Source organism: Mirounga angustirostris, unplaced genomic scaffold (assembly GCF_029215605.1).
Source record: "Mirounga angustirostris isolate CCGP_5_RB_7025 unplaced genomic scaffold, mMirAng1.0.hap1 SCAF_15, whole genome shotgun sequence".
Lineage (NCBI taxonomy): Eukaryota > Metazoa > Chordata > Mammalia > Carnivora > Phocidae > Mirounga > Mirounga angustirostris.
The window spans coordinates 86957725-86976109 of NW_026991723.1; the positions used below are offsets into that span (position 1 = coordinate 86957725).

Below are 18385 nucleotides of genomic sequence, written 5' to 3' on the forward strand. Positions count from 1 at the left end.
GGACAAGGTTTTCACCCATCAGTGGATAAATTAAGAAAAAAAAAAAAAAAAAAAAAAAGACAATTATGCACATATGCACACATATGTGTAGAGAAAATCATTGTGAGGCTGCCAACTGTCTTTTCTCAGGAAGGATCCTGAAATCTTGGCTTTCTTTTTCTATTGTTCTGATACGGTAAATTTCATGTTCATCAACTCCAAAAGCCAAGGAAACACTGATCTATAGTCCTGCTCGTCCATCCGATAGTTACTGAAACACAGTTATGGAGCCATCTGCTCGGTGTGGGCACTGTCTTAGGCGTCGAGGACTCAGCAGTGAAAAGACCCGCCTGGAGGCCTGTATAGCTTAGCAGGGAAGGTCCACATTTCCGAAACAATGACGCCACAGCTTATTGCCGGCGAGGGCCGGGTAAGGAAGAGGACAGGGTGACAGGTATACGGCGTAGATGGAAACTGAGGCCCAGGGAAGCGCAAAGAATAGGCCTCGGGCACACGGTCTGCTCGTCCTTAACTTGGGAGGCGGGGCCCGTGGGCCGGTGGGGGCGGTGGCTGGGGCAGGGGCGTGCTCCCGGCACCCTCCGGGCTCGACCGCGGCTGTGGGGGAGGGGCGGCACGCGAGTGGGGCGGGGCCCGGCCGAGGGGGCGGGGCGAGACGGAACGCGCGCGTCGGCGGCTGCGTTTCCGGTCGGAGGTCTTTGCGGAGAGCCCCGCTTCCCTAGGGGGCGGCGGCGACCGTGGAGGCGGCGGAGGCAGCGGGGGGATCCGGAAGTCAACACCATGTCGAGTCTGCACAAGAGCAGGTAAGGGCCGCGGGGGCCGACCCAGCCACACCAGTCCTCGTCAGGCCGCCCCCTCTGCCTTGCGGAGGGGGGCGCAGGTGCCGCCAGGAGTCGGGGACCCCCTCCTCCCGGTAGAGGGTCTCGGGCGCCCACTTTCCAACCTCATTGCCTGTGGGCCAGAGAGGGCACGGAGCGGAGGCACCTCTTTGGCTTCGGTGTCACCCCATCCCTCTCTCCCTCATCCTGGACCCCGGGTTTCCCTCTTGCCCTCGGGTCTTCCTCATCCAGGGCCTCGATGCCCTGTTCCCCAGCTCCCCATCCCCCACACCCCCCCGTTTTTGTCTCCCCTGTTAATCCTCTGCCCCAGTACCCTCCCCTCCAAATGCTTCCCGTCCCCCTGGCCCGTTTCTTACAAGGCAAGTTGGAGAACCTGGATTCTCCAGTCTCCCCTCCCCCAGGCCAAATCCCGCAGCACCGGCCAAATTTTGCGCACTCTTCAATTTTCCTCCACGACTTGTTCTTTAAACCTTTTGTCCTTGCCTGCGGGTGAGACCAGAGGTCTTCTAATGGTTTTATTTTTGAGCCTGGAGAGCTGCGAGCCAATTACACAGGCCCGTTGTCTAGGGATCATGTTACTGCTGGTTCTTAGGGTTCCTTGAGTTCAGATAGTGGCCCTGTGGGCTGGGTCTGGCCAGCAGGAAGTGCTCAAGAAATGCTAGCTCACTATATATTAGAAATGTGTTTAATTTCATGATGTTCATTTGAGAACCTCTAGACAAGAATATATTATGTTTCTGGGTTTGGAGGAATAAGTGATCTGTAGTTCTGTCGTTCCCACAAAGATGCCTTTGGCCAGGACCTTGACTGAGCTTTGCTCTTTTTCTGTCCTGAAGGGATGGGGGGGAACAAGTTGAAGACTGGTGATATGAGAGCTTTGGGCTTCAGGAGTGATCACAAAGTCTGTCACGGTGGGGTTTGGGTGTGCTTCACTTGCCTCCCCATCCCGCCTTCTAGGATTGCAGATTTCCACGATGTCCTGAAGGAGCCCACCATCGCCTTGGAAAAGCTTCGGGAACTCAGTTTTAGTGGTAAGTGGTAAGCGGCAGCTCTCCGGGTTCAGGGTTTCCCTAGAGCAACATTGTGTGTGGTTAGAATGGAGGGGAAGGTACCCAAGGCCACACCTGGTCAGTTCTGGGGGCCAGGCTGCCTCCTGGGGCCTTCTCCAGATTCTGTGACTCTGAAACAACCCTTGACAACCCTGACCACCAAGGGCATGCCTGTGGGCCCTGGATGTTTCCTGGCGTTTAAGTGGTGCTTGCTGCTTGCCGCTTGCCGAGAGTAACTGGAGAGGGCTGAACGCGGGAAGCTGGAGCGGGAGGAGACTTGAGCCTGGGGCCACTGCAGTGTCTTCCTCACTCCTCAGCAAACTTCCTGTGTTGTAGAATTTGGTTAGCTGCGGAGCAGTTCCTGGTTCTCTCCCAGGCTTGGGGATCAAAGCTGACTCAGGCAATTGTGAACTTTTGTGAAGGCCTTGAGACCCTGACTCTAGGAGCTGAACTTCAGCAACGTTTGACTTTGCCCTCCCCAGCCTGGTTACCCTTCCTGCACAGAGATTTTTGCTTATCTTTTAAAATACCCTAAGGTATTTTAAAACACCCTAAGGTGTTGTGTGCAGGTTCTTGTTAACTGCTCCGTCCTTGTGACTTTGTCAGCAAGGAATTCTTGAGTTGCTCTTCTCCTCCCCATACAGATTCTGAGGTGGGGGCATTTGCTCCTGATCGCGGTATTCGGGGTCCTAGAGCAACAGCTGCTTTAGCAAGCTTCCTGACAGTATTACAGGAGGAGTTTGTTTTTTTGTTCAGGAGTGGTATTAGACCCCGAAGACCTTGAGGGGTCATGGGATGTGTATTTGAAGAATCTACCAGGCCTCAGGGGAGCCATTCCGGGGGAGTGGTTGAGTTTGGGCTGTAGAGTTAAGACAGACCTGTGTTTGACTCCTTGAGTGCTCTGTCATTACAGATAGGTTCCTTTATTTGTAAGATGAGGACAACAGTGCTAATCTTTCCTATTTACTAGAGTTCTAATGAGGATTAAGTGAAGTAGTGTCCATTAGGCACCAAGCACTTACCATTTATAGCTTAACTTATGTTCCACAAATATCTATGGTAAGCCTTCTGTGTGCTGTGCCCCGTGCTGGGGACAGGGACTATAAGACACATATGGCTCTTGTCTTTCTGGGGCTTACCCAGTGGTCGAGGTTACAGATGTTAAATATATACACAGACTATGTTAAACAGTCCCGACTGTGATGGACACTATGAAGGAGAAGTCACGGAACCATTATGGTTTGTAACAAGAGATCTGACTTTGACTGGGAAGAGGTGGTGGTGGGTAAATGCTGCTCTGAGGAATGAGAAGGTGTTAAAAGAACATTCCACACACAGGGAGCTCTGGGCTGGAGGCAGGGGTCATAGGGAGAAATACACAGGATTAGCATCCAGTCCAGTCATCTTTCTGACAGAAAATGATCCTTGAAGAAGTACTTCTTGCCCACTCCATTCCCTGCCAACTGGCTCTGAGGTGGAGGACTGGGGGGTCCGGGGGCTCTGGCCTGGGGCGTGACTCTTGCCTGCTGTGTCCACAGGCATCCCCTGTGAGGGCGGACTGCGGTGCCTCTGCTGGAAGGTGGGTGTGCTGGGCTGGGGCGTCTGCTCTGCCAAGAGTCCTTGGGTTCCTGCATGGGCTGCCCCCACCCCGGCCCCTTCTTGTTCTGCGCCTTTCCTTGCTTATTCGCGGAAACTTTTCTGGGAAGTTGTGGGTTTTCTGTTCTTCTTGGCATTCCCTCCAGGATCGCCTTGGGGATGGAATGCTTTGTAGTGCCAGTGAAGGCCTCTTCTTCCTGGTCCATACAGTGCAGCAGAAGTGATGCTTCATGGGACCAAAAAAAAGGCCATGCTCTATCCATGGCTTTTAGCTGAGGTGGGAGCCAAAGCCCAGTGTCTGGGTTTCCAGCCTCTTTGAGCACCAGGTTTTATTATCATTTGGAAGAGTCGGTGTGAAGAAAAGCAGTGGAAAGGGCTGGTTTGGGATAAAGGAGGAGGGAGGCAGTGGAGAGCAACGGGGAGGCTACCCCTAGCCCACGCCTCCATTCGTGGGTTTCAGCCCATCTCGTCTTCTCTGGGCTTTATTAGACGTTTTCCTTGAGGCTGGTCAGCCTCCGTCTACTGTCTGGGGTTGAACTGGAGAGTCGCCAGAGCTTTGTTCCTCTCCCTCTGTGCAGATTCTCTTGAACTACCTCCCCTTGGAAAGAGCCTCATGGACCTCCATCCTGGCCAAGCAGAGGTGAGACCATGAGAAAGGGGGATGACAATAGGTCTTGCCTCCTGTTGTTACTTCTCTGATCCATTCTTCCTGGATGGGACCTTTGGGATCATCCGTCTCTCCTCTTCTCTTCCACAGGGAGCTATATTCTCAGTTCCTGAGGGAAATGATTATCCAGCCTGGCATTGCCAAGGCCAACATGGGTGTGTCCAGGGAGGATGTAACCTTTGAGGACCATGTGAGTAAGGGTGGCCGCAGGGACCGAGGCTGCAGAGTAGGGAGGGGTGCAGGCTTTGGAGCTGGCAGGTCCCCCCAACCCCAGGGGACAGGTGTAGCCAATCTGGGTCCCCTCCTTTCTGCCTCGGGCTGCTTGGCCCGTGAAGGCTGTTGTCTCTCCCTTCTGTTTCCCAGGCCCCGGACCCAGTCAGGAATGTAAGTCACAGCTGGGGCTCTGAGTGTGTGCGTAGCACTGAGCCTGCTCCTCCGTGTGGGCTCTGTCTCCTTTCCTCCTCACCTCCGTTCCCCAGGGAAGGTTTTGGTTTTATAGCTGAAGAAAGTCAGAGCAGGGCAGGAGTGAGAATAGACTATCTTCCTGTGGCCTGGAGGAAGCCTCATGCTCTCCTCCAATACCGAGCCCCTCCCCGTGGGCAGGAGGTGGGGATGGATGGACCCAGGCCCATGCTCTGAGGATTAGGATCAGCGATTCAGAGCGTTGGTGAATCAGATTCGAAGAGACCTAGTGATACAACGAGCATTCACTCAGCAAGCGTTGAGCAGCACCTGGTATGGGCGGCGTGGGAGAGCGGTAGCCGCAGATGGAAGGGACGCTCCCTGGCCAGCAGGGATATCGTCAGAGCAGACTGCAGGGCTCCGCTTGGAGTTTGGACGTGACGTGGGAGGCTCCCCGCATAGCTTACAGGTTGTCTCAGAGCCTCAGCGGGGCCTCTGCCCAGGCCCCCAGACTGGGGTCTGCCCCCTGACGTCCTAGTCGGACCTGGGACAGAGCAGCTGACTCTCTCCCCACAGCCGCTCAACCCCAACCCTGAGAGCCGGTGGAACACGTACTTCAAGGACAACGAGGTGCTGCTGCAGATCGACAAAGACGTCCGGTAAGCGGGGCCCTGGGGGTCAGGGGCTGGCCCATGGGACTGTTGGGGAGTTTCCCAGTCCTGTGCTTTCCGGCCCACGCCCACAGGTGGGTGTTTGAGGAACTGGTGGGTCATCCAGTAGGTGGGTCCAGGCGCCAGCGATGTCGGCCTGTGAATGGGGCTGGCAAGCAAGGCGAGTGCCTGACGCTCTTTCCTCCCTGCCTCAGTGGCATTGGTGCCCCAGGCGTGTATGGGTTCATCTGACCATTCCTGGAGCAGATACTGAGGCCCTACTATACGGCAGGCTCCGTGCCAAGCTCCGGGTTGAGCATGGAGTTGACAGACATCATCCCTCTTAGGAGCTTAGAACCTGGTGGGGAGGACGGGAAGACAGTCGTTCAGCAAGACAGATCTTCCGAGTAATTAGTATCTGTGGTAAATGCTCTGAGGGGAGAGTTCAGGGTGCTTTAAGACTTTGGGGGAAGCCGGGACGCCTGGGTGGCTCCGTTGGTTAAGCATCTGCCTTCGGCTCAGGTCATGATCCCAGGGTCCTGGGATTGAGCCCCGCATCAGACTCCCTGCTCAGCCGGGAGCCTGCTTCTCCCTCTCCCTCTGCCTGCCGCTCTGCCTACTTGTGCTTTCTCTGTCTGTCTTTTTGTCAAATAAATAAAATCTTAAAAGGAAAAAAAAAAAGACTTTGGGGGAAGCCTTGGGTGAGGTCTCAGGAGTGGGAGGCCTTGGGGAAAGAGGGAGGGAAAGGTCGTGGTTGGGGGCAGCTGCCTGCAGGAAGGCCCTGGGCAGCCCACGGAAGCACGTTCGAGGAGCAGTGTGGAGGCCAGTGTTCTTAAAGCCACACTACAGGGAGGCAGGGGTTGGACCTTGGACTTGATCCTAAGGACATGGCGCAGTCGTGCAAAGGTGTTAAGCATAGGAGTGACAGGGTCAGATGTGTGTTTTTTGAAAAGTTGTGAGCTACGGTGTGTATGTGGGTATGCTTTTCCACTTGGCAGAGAAATGTGGAAACACGCTTGTGCTGTCCTGTGGGGTTGGTGGGTCTGGCAGCGGGCGGGATCTCCCACAAGGCCGCGTGAGGAGCTAGAAGGGAGCTTGTCTGCAGTGGGGCTGAGTGGTTGGAGCCAGGGTTCTGCAGTCTGTTTTCCTGGTTTTAGTTCCGCCTTCAGCGGGTGTTAGCTGTGTCCCCAGGCCCTCGCCACCCTGGGTGCTGCTCCGTCTCTGCTCATTTTGCCCAGGCCCATCTTCAGAAGGCCCCCGTGGGCACCCAGCCCAGCGCCGCTCAGCCATGATGCAGAAGGGCTTGTCCCCTGCGTTCTCAGGCTGTTGTTGGGGCAGCTTCTGTCCACAAGGCATCTTAACAGTTGGGAGTCAAGAACCATGTCTTGAACCTGGTTCTGGAGAAACAGGTTCTGCCTCATGCTGGTAGCGATGGCAGCACATTGCCCAGTGTTTCTGTTTTTTTTTTTTTTTTTTTAAGATTTTATTTATTTGAGAGAGAGAATGAGAGACAGAGAGCACGAGAGGGAAGAGGGTCCGAGGGAGAAGCAGACCCCCCGCTGAGCAGGGAGCCCGATGCGGGACTCGATCCCGGGACTCCAGGATCATGACCTGAGCCGAAGGCAGTTGCTTAACCAACTGAGCCACCCAGGCGCCCTGCCCAGTGTTTCTGGAGGGCAAGTTGGCAATGTGCTCTGTGTAAGAAGTCTGGAGAACATGTCTCCGCTGCCGTACGTACACGAGAAAAGCTTGGTGCCTTAAACTCACCCTGGTTACACCTCAGTTATACCTCAGACCGGAAACCAAACCAAACCAACTCAGTTACGTTCTAGAAACTGTCTCCCACCTTGATTTTTCCTCTCCTTCTGTCTTGGACATCTTCCTGTGTCAGCTGTATGTGCTGTCCTGTTGTACAATATGCAGTGTGGCCATTTCAAACCATACTACATTGAACACCTGTGCATATTAGATAATTTTTTAAAGATTTTATTTATTTGGTGCCTGGGTGGCTCAGTCGTTAAGCGACTGCCTTCGGCTCAGGTCATGATCCCAGGGTCCTGGGATCGAGCCCCGCATCGGGCTCCCTGCTCGGCGGGAAGCCTGCTTCTCCCTCTCCCACTCCCCCTGCTTGTGTTCCCTCTCCTGCTATATCGCTCTGTCAAATAAATAAATAAAATCTTAAAAAAAAAAAGATTTTATTTATTTGTTAGAGAGCGCATGGGTGCGTGCACGCACAAGCAGGGGGAGTGGCAGGCAGAGGAAGATGCAGGCTCCCCGATTAGCAAGGAGCCTGATGTGGGACTAGATCCCAGGACCCTGGGATCATGACCTGAACTGAAGGCAAACACTTAACTGACCGAGTCACCGAGGCATCCCTAGATAAATATTTTTGACGTGGAGAGATGTTTGTGGTTTAAGAGAAGAGTTGGATTATAAGATCATAAGGACACTTAAAAAATTTATATGTGTGTGTGTATCTATTTGCAGATAACACATAAGAATATGGGTATATTTTTGCATGTGTGTGTGTATGTGTGTGTATACATATATAATAAGCGTATTGCTCCTTTTTTTTTTTAAAGATTTTGTTTATTTGACAGAGACACAGCGAGAGCGGGAACACAAGCAGGGGGAGTGGGAGAGGGAGAAGCAGGCTCCCCGCTGAGCAGGGAGCCCGACGCGGGGCTCGATCCCAGGACCCTGGGATCATGACCTGAGCCAAAGGCAGACGCTTAATGACTGAGCCACCCAGGCGCCTCAGTGTATTGCTCTTTAAAAACTAAACTTCTAAAAATAAAATGTTATTTTTTTAAAAAACACAGAAAAAATGCCTTTTGGGATACTGGAGCACACTCCGCAGTAGGGTGCTGATGGAATTTCCCAAACCTCCACCCTGAGTAACAGAACTCTCCCCTCTTCCCTCTTGACAGGAGGTTGTGCCCAGACATATCTTTCTTCCAGAGAGCCACCGAGTACCCCTGCCTCCTTATCCTGGACCCCCAGAATGAGTTTGAGACCCTTCGGAAGCGGGTGGAACAGACAACACTGAAATCCCAGACAGTGGCCCGGAACCGGAGTGGGGTCACAAATGTGAGAGCCAACCTGGGGGCCCCAGGGACTCCCCGCGACAGCCTTTTCCTCCATGCTTCCCGTGGAGCCCTGGCCACTGGCCGTCAGGCCTGTGACCATCTGCCCTGGCAGTTACCCACAGCAACTTTGGGTAACATGGTTCTGCCAGTTCCGCCTCTGGGACTCTTTCTGCAAGTCAGGTGTCAAAAGCTGGGTGTAAGGGGTGCTGGGGGAGGGCCCTGCTGTGTGGTGAAGGAGCAGCAGAGGAGATGGCTCTTGAAAAAGTAATTACACATTGATGGGAAAGTGTGGTGGGAGCAGTGATGGTGGTGGGGAGCTGATTGGGCCTGGGTGTCCAGGAAGACTTCCCTGAGGAGGTGACGTTTAAGCCGAGCGTCCAAGAACTAGGAGGAAAGCTCATTCCGGGCGGAGAGGAGGGTATAGCGGAGGCTTCAGGCAGGAGAGAGCGTGGTGTGCTCAGGGAATGGTGGGGTCCAGCCTGGCTAGGGGCGGGGCTCCTGGAGTATGCTGGCAAGATCAGTGGTGGTGAGGCTGCCTAGGGCCTTTGTCCTGAGGGCTGGGAGCCTTGCAGCGTTCTAGGCAGGCCAGTAACATGATTCGAGTCTGCCTTCATAAAGAATTGCTGTGGTCCCTGTGGGGCTATTGATCGGGGAGTAGAATGGAGGTTGGGAGGCAGCTGCCTTGTCCAGGCAAAGGCAGGTGAAGGCCAGGGTAGAATGGGGGGTGGGGGTAGAGCTGAGGGACTTAGGAGCTAGAATTTTTTTTTTTTAAAGATTTTATTTATTTATTTTAGAGACAGAGCACAAGAGAGGGGAGCGGGAGAGGGAGAAGCAGACTCCCTGCTGAGCAGGGAGCCCGATGCGGGACTCGATCCTGGGATTCCAGGATCATGACCTGAGCCGAAGGAGTTGCTTAACCAACTGAGCCACCCAGGCGCCCTAGAATTTTTTTTTTTAAGATTGTATTTTTTTAAGGAATCTCTACACCCAGTGCGGTACTCAAATTTACAACCCTGAGATCAAGAATCACATGCCCTGCTGACTGAGCCAGGCAGGTGCCCCAGGAGCTAGAACTGATGGGACCTGTGCTGGCCAAGTCACGCTGAGCATTTGAATCCCATTCTTCTAGCAGATTCCGTAACTCTGAGAAGCTGCCTGTAGCCAGATGAAGCATATTACCTTATTCCTTAATTTACACCTATGCTTTGGTATGTGGAACTCCCAACTTGTTCCTCAAAACTTTCCATTGTCCTCCCAACAGTGGAAAAACCCTTCTCTGTAATCTCCAACAAGCTAGTGACAGATAATATTGCAGAAGCTTTTGTCCCCCCAAGTAGAATGGTGATCAGGTCTCTGTGTCTCTAGAAGAGCAGCCATTTTCTGCTACAGGGGTGACAGGCAGTTACAGCTGATCCCAGGGTGCCCTGTGCCTAGGACAGAGTTGCGTGGGCCGGAGGGCGCAGAACGATTGGTTTTGTGGGCAGCTCTTTTACTGCTGATATCCTAGCTACAGGGCAAGGTGGGGACCTGACTTCATTCATTTCACTATAGTAATTGGGGTCTGAGAGCCAAGCTCTTAGCCACTTGGTTTTGATCTGGTCCTGGTGGCAGAGAACCCGACCAGAGGCTTCATTCCTGGACCTTGGGGCCTGTGGTTGGACAGTTCAAGTTGAACACCCATCTGACTTTGGGGCAGTAATACCAGCTCACCTTTCTGGGCCTCTGTCTCCTCTTCTATAAACTGGGCATAATCATTTCTCTTCTCCTGGCTTTTGAATTGCCAAGAGGATGAAATGAGGTCGTGACTCTGCAGATTTTTGGAAGGCTGGAAAGCACTTCTCTGAGGTCTTGGCCTCAGGCTCTGAAGTCAGCCAGTCTGAGTTCGAGTCCTAGTGCCACCATGTGATGTGAGCCTTGATGAGTGACCTAACATTCTTTTTTTTTTTAAGATTTTCTTATTTATTTGAGAGAGGGAGAGTGAGAGAGAAAGAGAGCACAGAGCAGGGGGAGGGGCAAAGGGAGAGGGAACAGCAGACTCTCAGAACCCTGAGATCATGACCTGAGCCAAAGTCAGATGCTTCACCGACTGAGCCACCCAGGCGCCCCGAGTGACCTAACATTTCTGAGCCTCAGTTTCCTCATCCTGAAAATAATGTTGAGCAGATACTGTAGATTGTACAGAGGATTTAATGGCGGAATTCTTGTAGGGCACCGTCCTGCACTTAGAAAGCTCTCAGTAAATGTTGGTGATGTGTGTGTGAGTGCACGTGTACACACGTGTATATGATGGGAGACGGACTTTGTCTTCAGGACCCTGTGTTCCCGGATGGCAGCATACGCTGTCCCATCTCCGTTGGCCTGTAGCTCTCTCACACTGGGAACCCCAGGCACCTGACTCTTTGCAGAGCCCCTGAGGCTTCTGCTGGCACTCCTGTTGGAGACCTTGGCTCTGGTGCATGAAGATCTCCGCTGTAGCAGGGATCCTCTTATATTTATCTCCCAACTTTTTTTTTTTTTTTTTAAGATTTATATTAGAGAGCCAGAGAGTGAGAGACAGAGAGTATGTGCATGCATTCAGGGGAGATACAGAGGAAGAGGAAGAGAATCTCAAGCAGATTCCCTGCTTAGCACGGAGCCTGATACGGGGCTGGATCCCACAACCCTGAGATCATGACCTGAGCTGAAACCAAGAATTGGATGCTTAACCGACTGAGCCACCCAGGCTCCCCCCTCAACTTTTTCTTAATGAAAAATCTGAGGGGCGCCTGGCTGGCTTAGTTGGTAGAGCATGTGACTCTTGATCTCAGGGTTGTGAATTCGAGCCCCTCACTGGGTGTAGAAATGACGTAAATAAATAAAACTTAAAAAAAAAAGAGAATCTGAAACTTTCAGAAAAGTTGAAAGAAGAGTACAATGCCCAACTATATACTTTCCACCTAAATTCAACAGTTGTTAACTTTTTGCCAGATTTGTGGGTATATTCTCTATAGATAGAGTAAGTTGCACATGCCCTGAGCCTCACCCCCAGGTATTTCAGCAGGCGTCTCCTGGGAATGAGGACATCCTCCTCACCACCATCACATCTACGAAGATTAACGATAATTCCATACTAACGCCCAATATCCAGTCCATGATCAGATGTCCTCCGTGGTGCTGAGAATATTTTTGTTGTTTGACTTCCCAACCAGGACCCAGTCAAGGTGTATGTGTTGCATTGGGACGTTATGTTCTGTAGTCTTCTGATCTGGAGGCAGCCTCTACTCTCCCCCCAACCATAGTATTTGACTTTTTGAAGAGTCTGGGCCAGTTGTCTGTTTTTGACATATTTAAAGGTTTGTTCTCGGTTTTTTTGTTTTGTTTTTGTTTTTGATTTATTTATTTCAGAGAGAGCACAAGCACGTCATGTGAGCGAGTCGGGGAGGGGCAGAAGGAGAAGGAGACAAGCAGACTCCCCACTGAGCAGGAGTCTGACCCACAGCCGATGCGGGGCTTGACTCCAGGACCCCGAGATCATGACCTGAGCCGAAATCCAGAGTTGTATGGTTAACCAACTGAGCCCCACAGGCGCCCCTATTTAAAGGTTTTTTAAAAAAGTAAATTATGGGGCCCCTGGGGGGGCTCAGTCGGTTAAGCGTCTGCCTTCGGCTCAGGTCATGATCTCAGTGTCCTAGGATCGAGCCCTGCATCGGGCTCTCTGCTCAGCGGCGAGTCTGCTTCTCCCTCTGCCTCTGTGATCCCTCTCCCTCTGTGGTTACTTTCGTTCTCTCTCAAATAAAGAAATAAAATTTAAAAAAAATAAAATAAAGTATAACTTACATGCAGTAAAATGCACAGATCTTAAGTATACAACTGGATGAACTTTTTCTTACGTATATACCTTGTAACTGCCAACCCAATCAAGACACTGAACGTTTCCATCATCCAGAATGTTCCTTAATGTCCATTCCCAGTCAGTACGCCCTCACCTCAGAGGTAAGCATTGTTGTAGCCTTTATCACCATAAATTAGACTTTAGTCCAACTGTCTTGTGGAATATCCCACATTCTGGATTTGTCTGCTCATTTCTCCTCATGGTATTGGACATGTTCCGCTTTGCTATGTATTCCCCATAAGCTGGAAGTTGAGTCTAGGCTGAATGGCAAAACATTTCTGGTGAGAACACATTATCTGTCATGCCACCCACCTTACCGGCTCCTCTCCTCCCGCAGATGAGCTCCCCACACAAGAACTCTGCGCCATCATCCCTGAATGAGTATGAGGTGCTGCCCAACGGCTGCGAGGCCCATTGGGAGGTGGTGGAGCGCATCCTGTTCATCTACGCCAAGCTCAACCCTGGCATCGCTTACGTGCAGGGCATGAATGAGATCGTGGGGCCCCTCTATTATACCTTCGCCACCGACCCCAACAGCGAGTGGAAAGGTAAAAGGGCTCTTGGCTGCCCACATCCCTCATGTGGCTCCCTAGAAAAATGGACCAAGGAAAGCCAGGATAATGGGCCTTATCAGGCTGTGCAACTCACTTCCCCTCTCTGGGCCTCCGTCTCCCCTCCATCAGATGTGAAGAGTTGACCTGGATGGTCTCTGAGATCCTTGGCAGCTCAGGCTTTCTAGAATGTTGGAAGCTTACTGATCTCAGTATTTGTAACTGAAATTGTGGTAGAGGAGATGAGATGTACATATAGGAAGCTGAATGATTGACAAGGAATTAAATAATGATTGGAAAGATGTCATCAGAAGAGCATGTGATAGTTGCTAAGCGAAAGTACAGTGTTGCCAGAAGACATGAGACGACACGATGTCCTTAGTTTGGGGGTGGAGCATGGTCAAGGAGAGAGGAGGGCCTGAGCCTGACCAGAAGGGTGGGTGGCCTAGAGAGGCTCAGAGGTAAAGAGGGAAGCTACCACGTTCGTGAGAGATGGGGTGGGACTCGGGCGAGCATCAGTTCCCTTGCAGCTGCCTTCCCCCTGCCCCTGTCGCCCAGAGCACGCCGAGGCAGACACCTTTTTCTGCTTCACCAACCTCATGGCTGAGATCCGGGACAACTTCATCAAGAGCCTGGATGACTCACAATGTGGTATCACTTACAAGATGGAAAAGGTGTACTCTACCTTGAAGGACAAGGACATGGAACTCTACCTGAAACTGGTGAGGAGCGCCAGGACCCCTGGGCCAAGGCAGACAGACAGGAAGGGGCACAGGCAGGGGGCCTCCTGAGCACCCCAGGCCCAGGGCAAGGTCTGGCATGAGTCTGGGGATGGAAAGTGGCTGCTCCCGCTGGGGAGTGCTGGCCCAAGCTCTGTGGTGCGGCTGGGAGACTGAGGCAGCCGTTGACGTGGGAGCTTAGCAGGCTGGGCGTGAAGAGGAAGTTGGTAGGGTGCCCGTCGTGTGCCAGGCACGGCGCAGGGTGTTTACCATACGCTGAATGACTTGAGCCTGGTAGCAGTCCTCTGAGAAAAAAGTACGAACATCATTTTTAAAAATGAAAAATGATCTTCAAAGTTAATGGAGTGGCATTCCTGTTTATTTCAGAAAACAGTTTTGTGAAGAGAAACTGTATGTATAAACAAAAATCGTTTGAATAAAAAAATACCTATAAACAGGTCTTTTTAAACAGATACAGAATTATGTTTTTGCTGTTTTGTCACAGTTTTTCAGTTAACATTCACTGGGGCTGACCCGAGGGCTCATCTCTCTGGGGAATGACGGCCCTGTAAGTCTGCGGTGTGGAGGAAATAAATGATCTATTTCACATGCTAAGCACAAGGCCAGGCTTATTAGTAAGTGCCCGATAATGGGTCTGTCTGCCTCTAAATCCAAGATTATAATCCGTACCCTATTTTAAAAGAATTAGAGCCATCGTTTGTAAATCTAGAGAGCTTACATAAAAGCTTGGATTTCTGGCTTCTCTTGCAAAATTGGAAGAGCTGGCGGCACTGGCTGGCGGATGCCCCTTGGCCGGCCCCAGTGCCCTTGCCCACTCAGCGTGCCTGGTGGGCACATGCGGCCGGTGTGATAGGCCGCGTCGCCCTGCGTGGCAGCCGAGCACCCCACCCCACGCCTCTGTCTCCCCAGCAAGAGCAGAACATCAAGCCCCAGTTCTTCGCCTTCCGCTGGCTGACACTGCTGCTGTCCCAGGAGTTCTTGCTGCCCGACGTCATCCGTATCTGGGATTCCCTCTTCGCCGACGACAACCGTTTCGAATTCCTCCTCCTGGTCTGCTGCGCCATGCTCATGTGAGTGTGACCGCCAGCAGAGGGGTGGGCAGGGGCTGCCCTCATGAGGAGTGAGCCACTGCAGCTGGGGAGGAGGGAGCGGGAAGGGGCCCGCTGGGCCTGCAGTCTGCGGCCCCGGGGTTCCAGCACCTTCGCTGCTTGTTTTCCTCAGACTGATCCGGGAGCAGTTGCTGGAAGGGGACTTTACCATAAACATGCGGCTCCTACAGGTAATGGGGTTTGGAGCGGCGAGCCCCGTCTTTAGCCATGAGGCACATACTTACCAGGCAGCCACCCACGCCAGCTGCTGTTACAAGCTGGGGTCAGGGACCCTGAGACATAAGCGTGCAGACGCCTGACGCGCATCTGGTTTGGGTCTGGGTTTGAATCCCACTTCTGCCACTTGAGTGTGGTGTCACCTTGAGTGAACGACTCGGTATCTCTGGACCAGACGCTCTACAGGAGTTCATCGCAGCTGGGACATAGCGGCGCCTCGTCCGTCGTAGCGCTTGGTGGTGCAAGGGCTCGGACTTGGGGGAGGATGGGGGGCATAATGGTTGAGAAGTGGGCGCAAAAGCGGCTCTGGGTGCCACTGTGCTAATCGCGTGACCCAAGCCAAGTGACAACCTTTCCAGGCCTCGCTTTCTTCAGTGCCTGGCCTGGGGTTGGTTTTCAGTAATCGGATTGACCGGGTCTGTAAAAGAGGCCTAGTCACAGTCTCTTTCTCCTCAGACTGATGAAGTGACCCAGTGAACCTAGTGCATAAGCAACGTCTGGCCCACTCTCAGGCTCGTTATGAACGGCACTTGGGTTTGAGGGCAGGAGAGAGATGGGGGGAGGGTGGTCCTGGTCCTGAGGAAGGGGCTGTGATACTTTTTGGTGCTGGTTGGGTTGGGTCAGTTAGGGCTGCAGTGGTTTGGGCAGAATGGGGCACCTGGTAGCCTGTGGTTCCTGTCCCTGAGGCCCAGGGCCCAGCATGGTGACAGGGCCCAGTGGGAAGGGCGTGGGTGTGGCAGAGGTGGCGAAGGGTGAGCTGACTTCAAAGGCATATTGTTGACTTTTCCCATATCTAGGATTACCCCATCACAGATGTCTGCCAGATCCTACAGAAAGCCAAGGAACTCCAAGACTCAAAGTAGCCTGCTGGCAAGAGGCCCAGTTTGGGAGAGAAGACACTGACCCCTGTGCCCTGGCTTCTGGGACACACAAGAGCCTCTGGGATCCCAGCCAGCCCGAGGGGAAGCTGCAGGACCGGCCCACTCCAGGCCGCCTCATCTGGCTCCCTCACCCTAGGCCGCTCCCGCTGGGGGCACACTGTGCCATGCTCCTTTCTAACCACGCAGCCCTGGCTCCCTCCCTGCTCTTCGACCTGGAGGCCTTTTGCCCAGGCTGCCGAGCAAGGCTGGAGCTCATGAGGTAGTTTCTTGGGGCTGGGGCACACTGGGGGCACTGGGGGCCAGCAAGGGTCCTTCCCTGCCTCTGCTGCTCCCTTCCCCCTCTCCTGCTCGGGTCTTCTGGGCTCTGGTTGCAGGAGGTGCTTGGCAAATGAGCCAGTACCACTTCTTCTGGGGCTTGGTGCTTAGGCTTCTCCATGGGGAAGGTGACACTGTGAAGGAGCTAAGAAGCTGCCAGGCCCAGGTCACAACCTCTGTCCCTCTCCCACTGAGTGTGTTTCTGTCTGTAGTCATGGGTGGGTGTGTCTGTGTGTCCTCATCCCCCAGGTATCTGCTGCTCCTCTGTGGGTGTCGGGCAGTGTGTGTGTGAGGGGGGTGGGGGCATCTTTGCTCCTTTGAGGTCTTTCTTCTCTGTCCCCTTCCCCTCAGAGTGTGTGTGACTGTCTCGTTCTGTCTGCCCCTCTCTCCATTTCCCTCTGCCCTTCTCTCTTGGGGTGCCTTATCCCCAGCCTCTTCCCCCTCCTGCTCCCCTCCATTCCATGAACCCCAGAGACAGAATGAGGAGTCTGGCGAAGTCCCTGGGGGTCAACTTTTGAGGCCTGTTCCCATCCCCAGCCCTAGGTCCCCGGGTCCCACAGACTGGGAGGGAGGCCGTAGTGCCTCCCTAGAGGGCCCTGAATCTGCTCCCGACAGAAATCTTGGGAACAAAAGCTGCTGAGAAATGATGGCCTACAAGGCTTTGGGCTCCTTACCCTCCTTTCTGCCCAGGGTTGGAAGAAGGAGACGAGGGAGAGCTGAGTCTTCCAGAGATTCCCCCTAAAGGCCCATGTTTCCCAAAGGAAAAGGACAGGAAAGTGGTACTGTGCCAGGTGTTGGGATCCAAGTGCTTCAGAAGAGTAGTCCTTCCCGTGGCTTCCAGGTTCCGGCCCAGGGTGGTGAGGCCCATAAAGGGCAGGTGGGGCCAGCGGGAGCCTCCCTGGGCGAGGGGTAGCTGAGTTTAACAGCCCTGGATCCTGTCGGTGCCAGAAAAGGCGTGTCTCCCCCAAGCAGGGTGAAGGAGCTGCTGGCCCTTCCCTGGTCACCTGCTTGGGCTCTTCCCAGGATTTGGGGCAGGGGCACTCTGGGCGAAGCAACTGGCTTCTCTTGCCACTGGGCTGTGCAAGGAGTGGGCTTATTTTGACCAAGCCCTTCCTCCTCTTGTGAGGAGGCAGGTGGTTTGGGTCTGGAAGGCTGGGCAATGTAGCAGGGGGTCCTCAGCCTCTCCTCAGACTGGCCAGCGGTGGCCCTCTTGTCCCCACCGCCTTCCCGAGTCAGGCATCCAGGACTTTGTGCTGCCCGCCCAGGCCTGGCTGTGGGCCGGGAAGAGCTGCCCGCCAATGGCTCCTATCCCAGCTGTACCTTGGCTGCTGCTGGGATGTTATGCACATGCCTTTTTGCCTCCTCTTCTCCCAACACACAGTCTTTGGGAGATTTTCTACTATTTATTCAGACCCCTGGTTATTTATTGCAGACTGGCTAATGCTTGACTTGGAGGTGAAGGGTGGGGCCAGGAGGGTAAAAAGCAGTTGGAGACAGTCTTCCTGTCTTTGCAAGGTCAGAGTCTGCATCCTCTCCCCCTGCCTCTGGGACCTTCCTGATTTTCCAGCAGTTCCTGGCTGGGAGGGCTGTGAGCTCTGTACTGGAATTGAGGGTAAGGGACGGGGGAGGGCTGCTGCTGAGAGGGCTGGTATCGTCTCTGGACCATAAGACCCCAGCATGGCGCAGAGACACACTTCCAGCAGCCTGGCTCGGCCTCTTCCCAGAACTTGTCAGCTGGTGGTTCATTCCCAACTTTGACCCCTTCACAGCCTGAGGCTTGGGCCCCAGCCTGGGCCCCAGCAGACTCTGCCCAGGACACCTGATGCATTCCCTCTTGCCTGCCCCCCCTGCCTTCCCTCCTGGGGCCATACTACTTGAATCACTGCGTCTGATTCGCCTCAGTGGCAGGTTTAGATCCAGTGCTCTCTCCTTGACTTTGGGATGAGGGTCGAGCACAGGGACCCTGTGCAGATTAGGCTGCACTCCTCAGTGGGATACTGCCTGGGGAAAGGGCAGGCCCTTGGTGATTCCCCCTTCCCAGACTCTCCAGAGAGGTGCCCTGAGAGCCAGAGTGTCTGAGGCTTCCCTATTGGGAAGCTGCCCCCAGGACTTTGGACACTTACAGATTGGGCTATATGAACTCAGCAGGTCTCACTCCGGGGTCAGAATGTGAGTCTGCTTTTGTTCTTTTCATCAGTTTTATTCCTTGAATCAGTGCTGTTGATTGATGACAAGTTGTCTTTAATAAATCATGTGTTTTTTGCAATGGGCATTGGTGCTGTGATGGGCTGAAACCTTTGAGATCTTGGAGAAGGAAAAGCCTGAGCAGGGATGGAGTCAGGAGACTCAGAGTGGGCAAAGAAAAAGGCTGGGAAATTCTTGTTGGAAGAGTCTATTCAAGTCTTCTCATTCA

The 18385-nt window shown here is 53.4% G+C and overlaps 1 protein-coding gene across 3 annotated transcripts; it reads left to right on the forward strand.

Annotated features, from left to right (window-relative positions):
• Positions 1–651: 651 nt before the first annotated feature.
• Positions 652–18238, forward strand: TBC1D13 (TBC1 domain family member 13). Of its 3 annotated transcripts, XM_045883279.3 has the most exons (12): positions 652–800; positions 1794–1867; positions 3424–3464; positions 4060–4121; positions 4239–4338; positions 5127–5209; positions 8131–8290; positions 12498–12708; positions 13270–13433; positions 14361–14521; positions 14673–14730; positions 15574–18238. In XM_045883279.3, the coding sequence occupies exons 1-12, from the start codon at positions 778–780 to the stop codon at positions 15637–15639; spliced, it is 1203 nt and encodes a 400-aa protein (XP_045739235.1). In that variant the 5' UTR covers positions 652–777; the 3' UTR covers positions 15640–18238. The 3 variants fall into 3 exon arrangements, with proteins under 3 accessions (XP_045739235.1, XP_045739236.1, XP_064436076.1); XM_045883280.3 differs by lacking the exon at positions 3424–3464 and having other exon boundaries at positions 689–800; XM_064580006.1 differs by lacking the exons at positions 652–800; positions 3424–3464; positions 4060–4121.
• Positions 18239–18385: the final 147 nt, after the last annotated feature.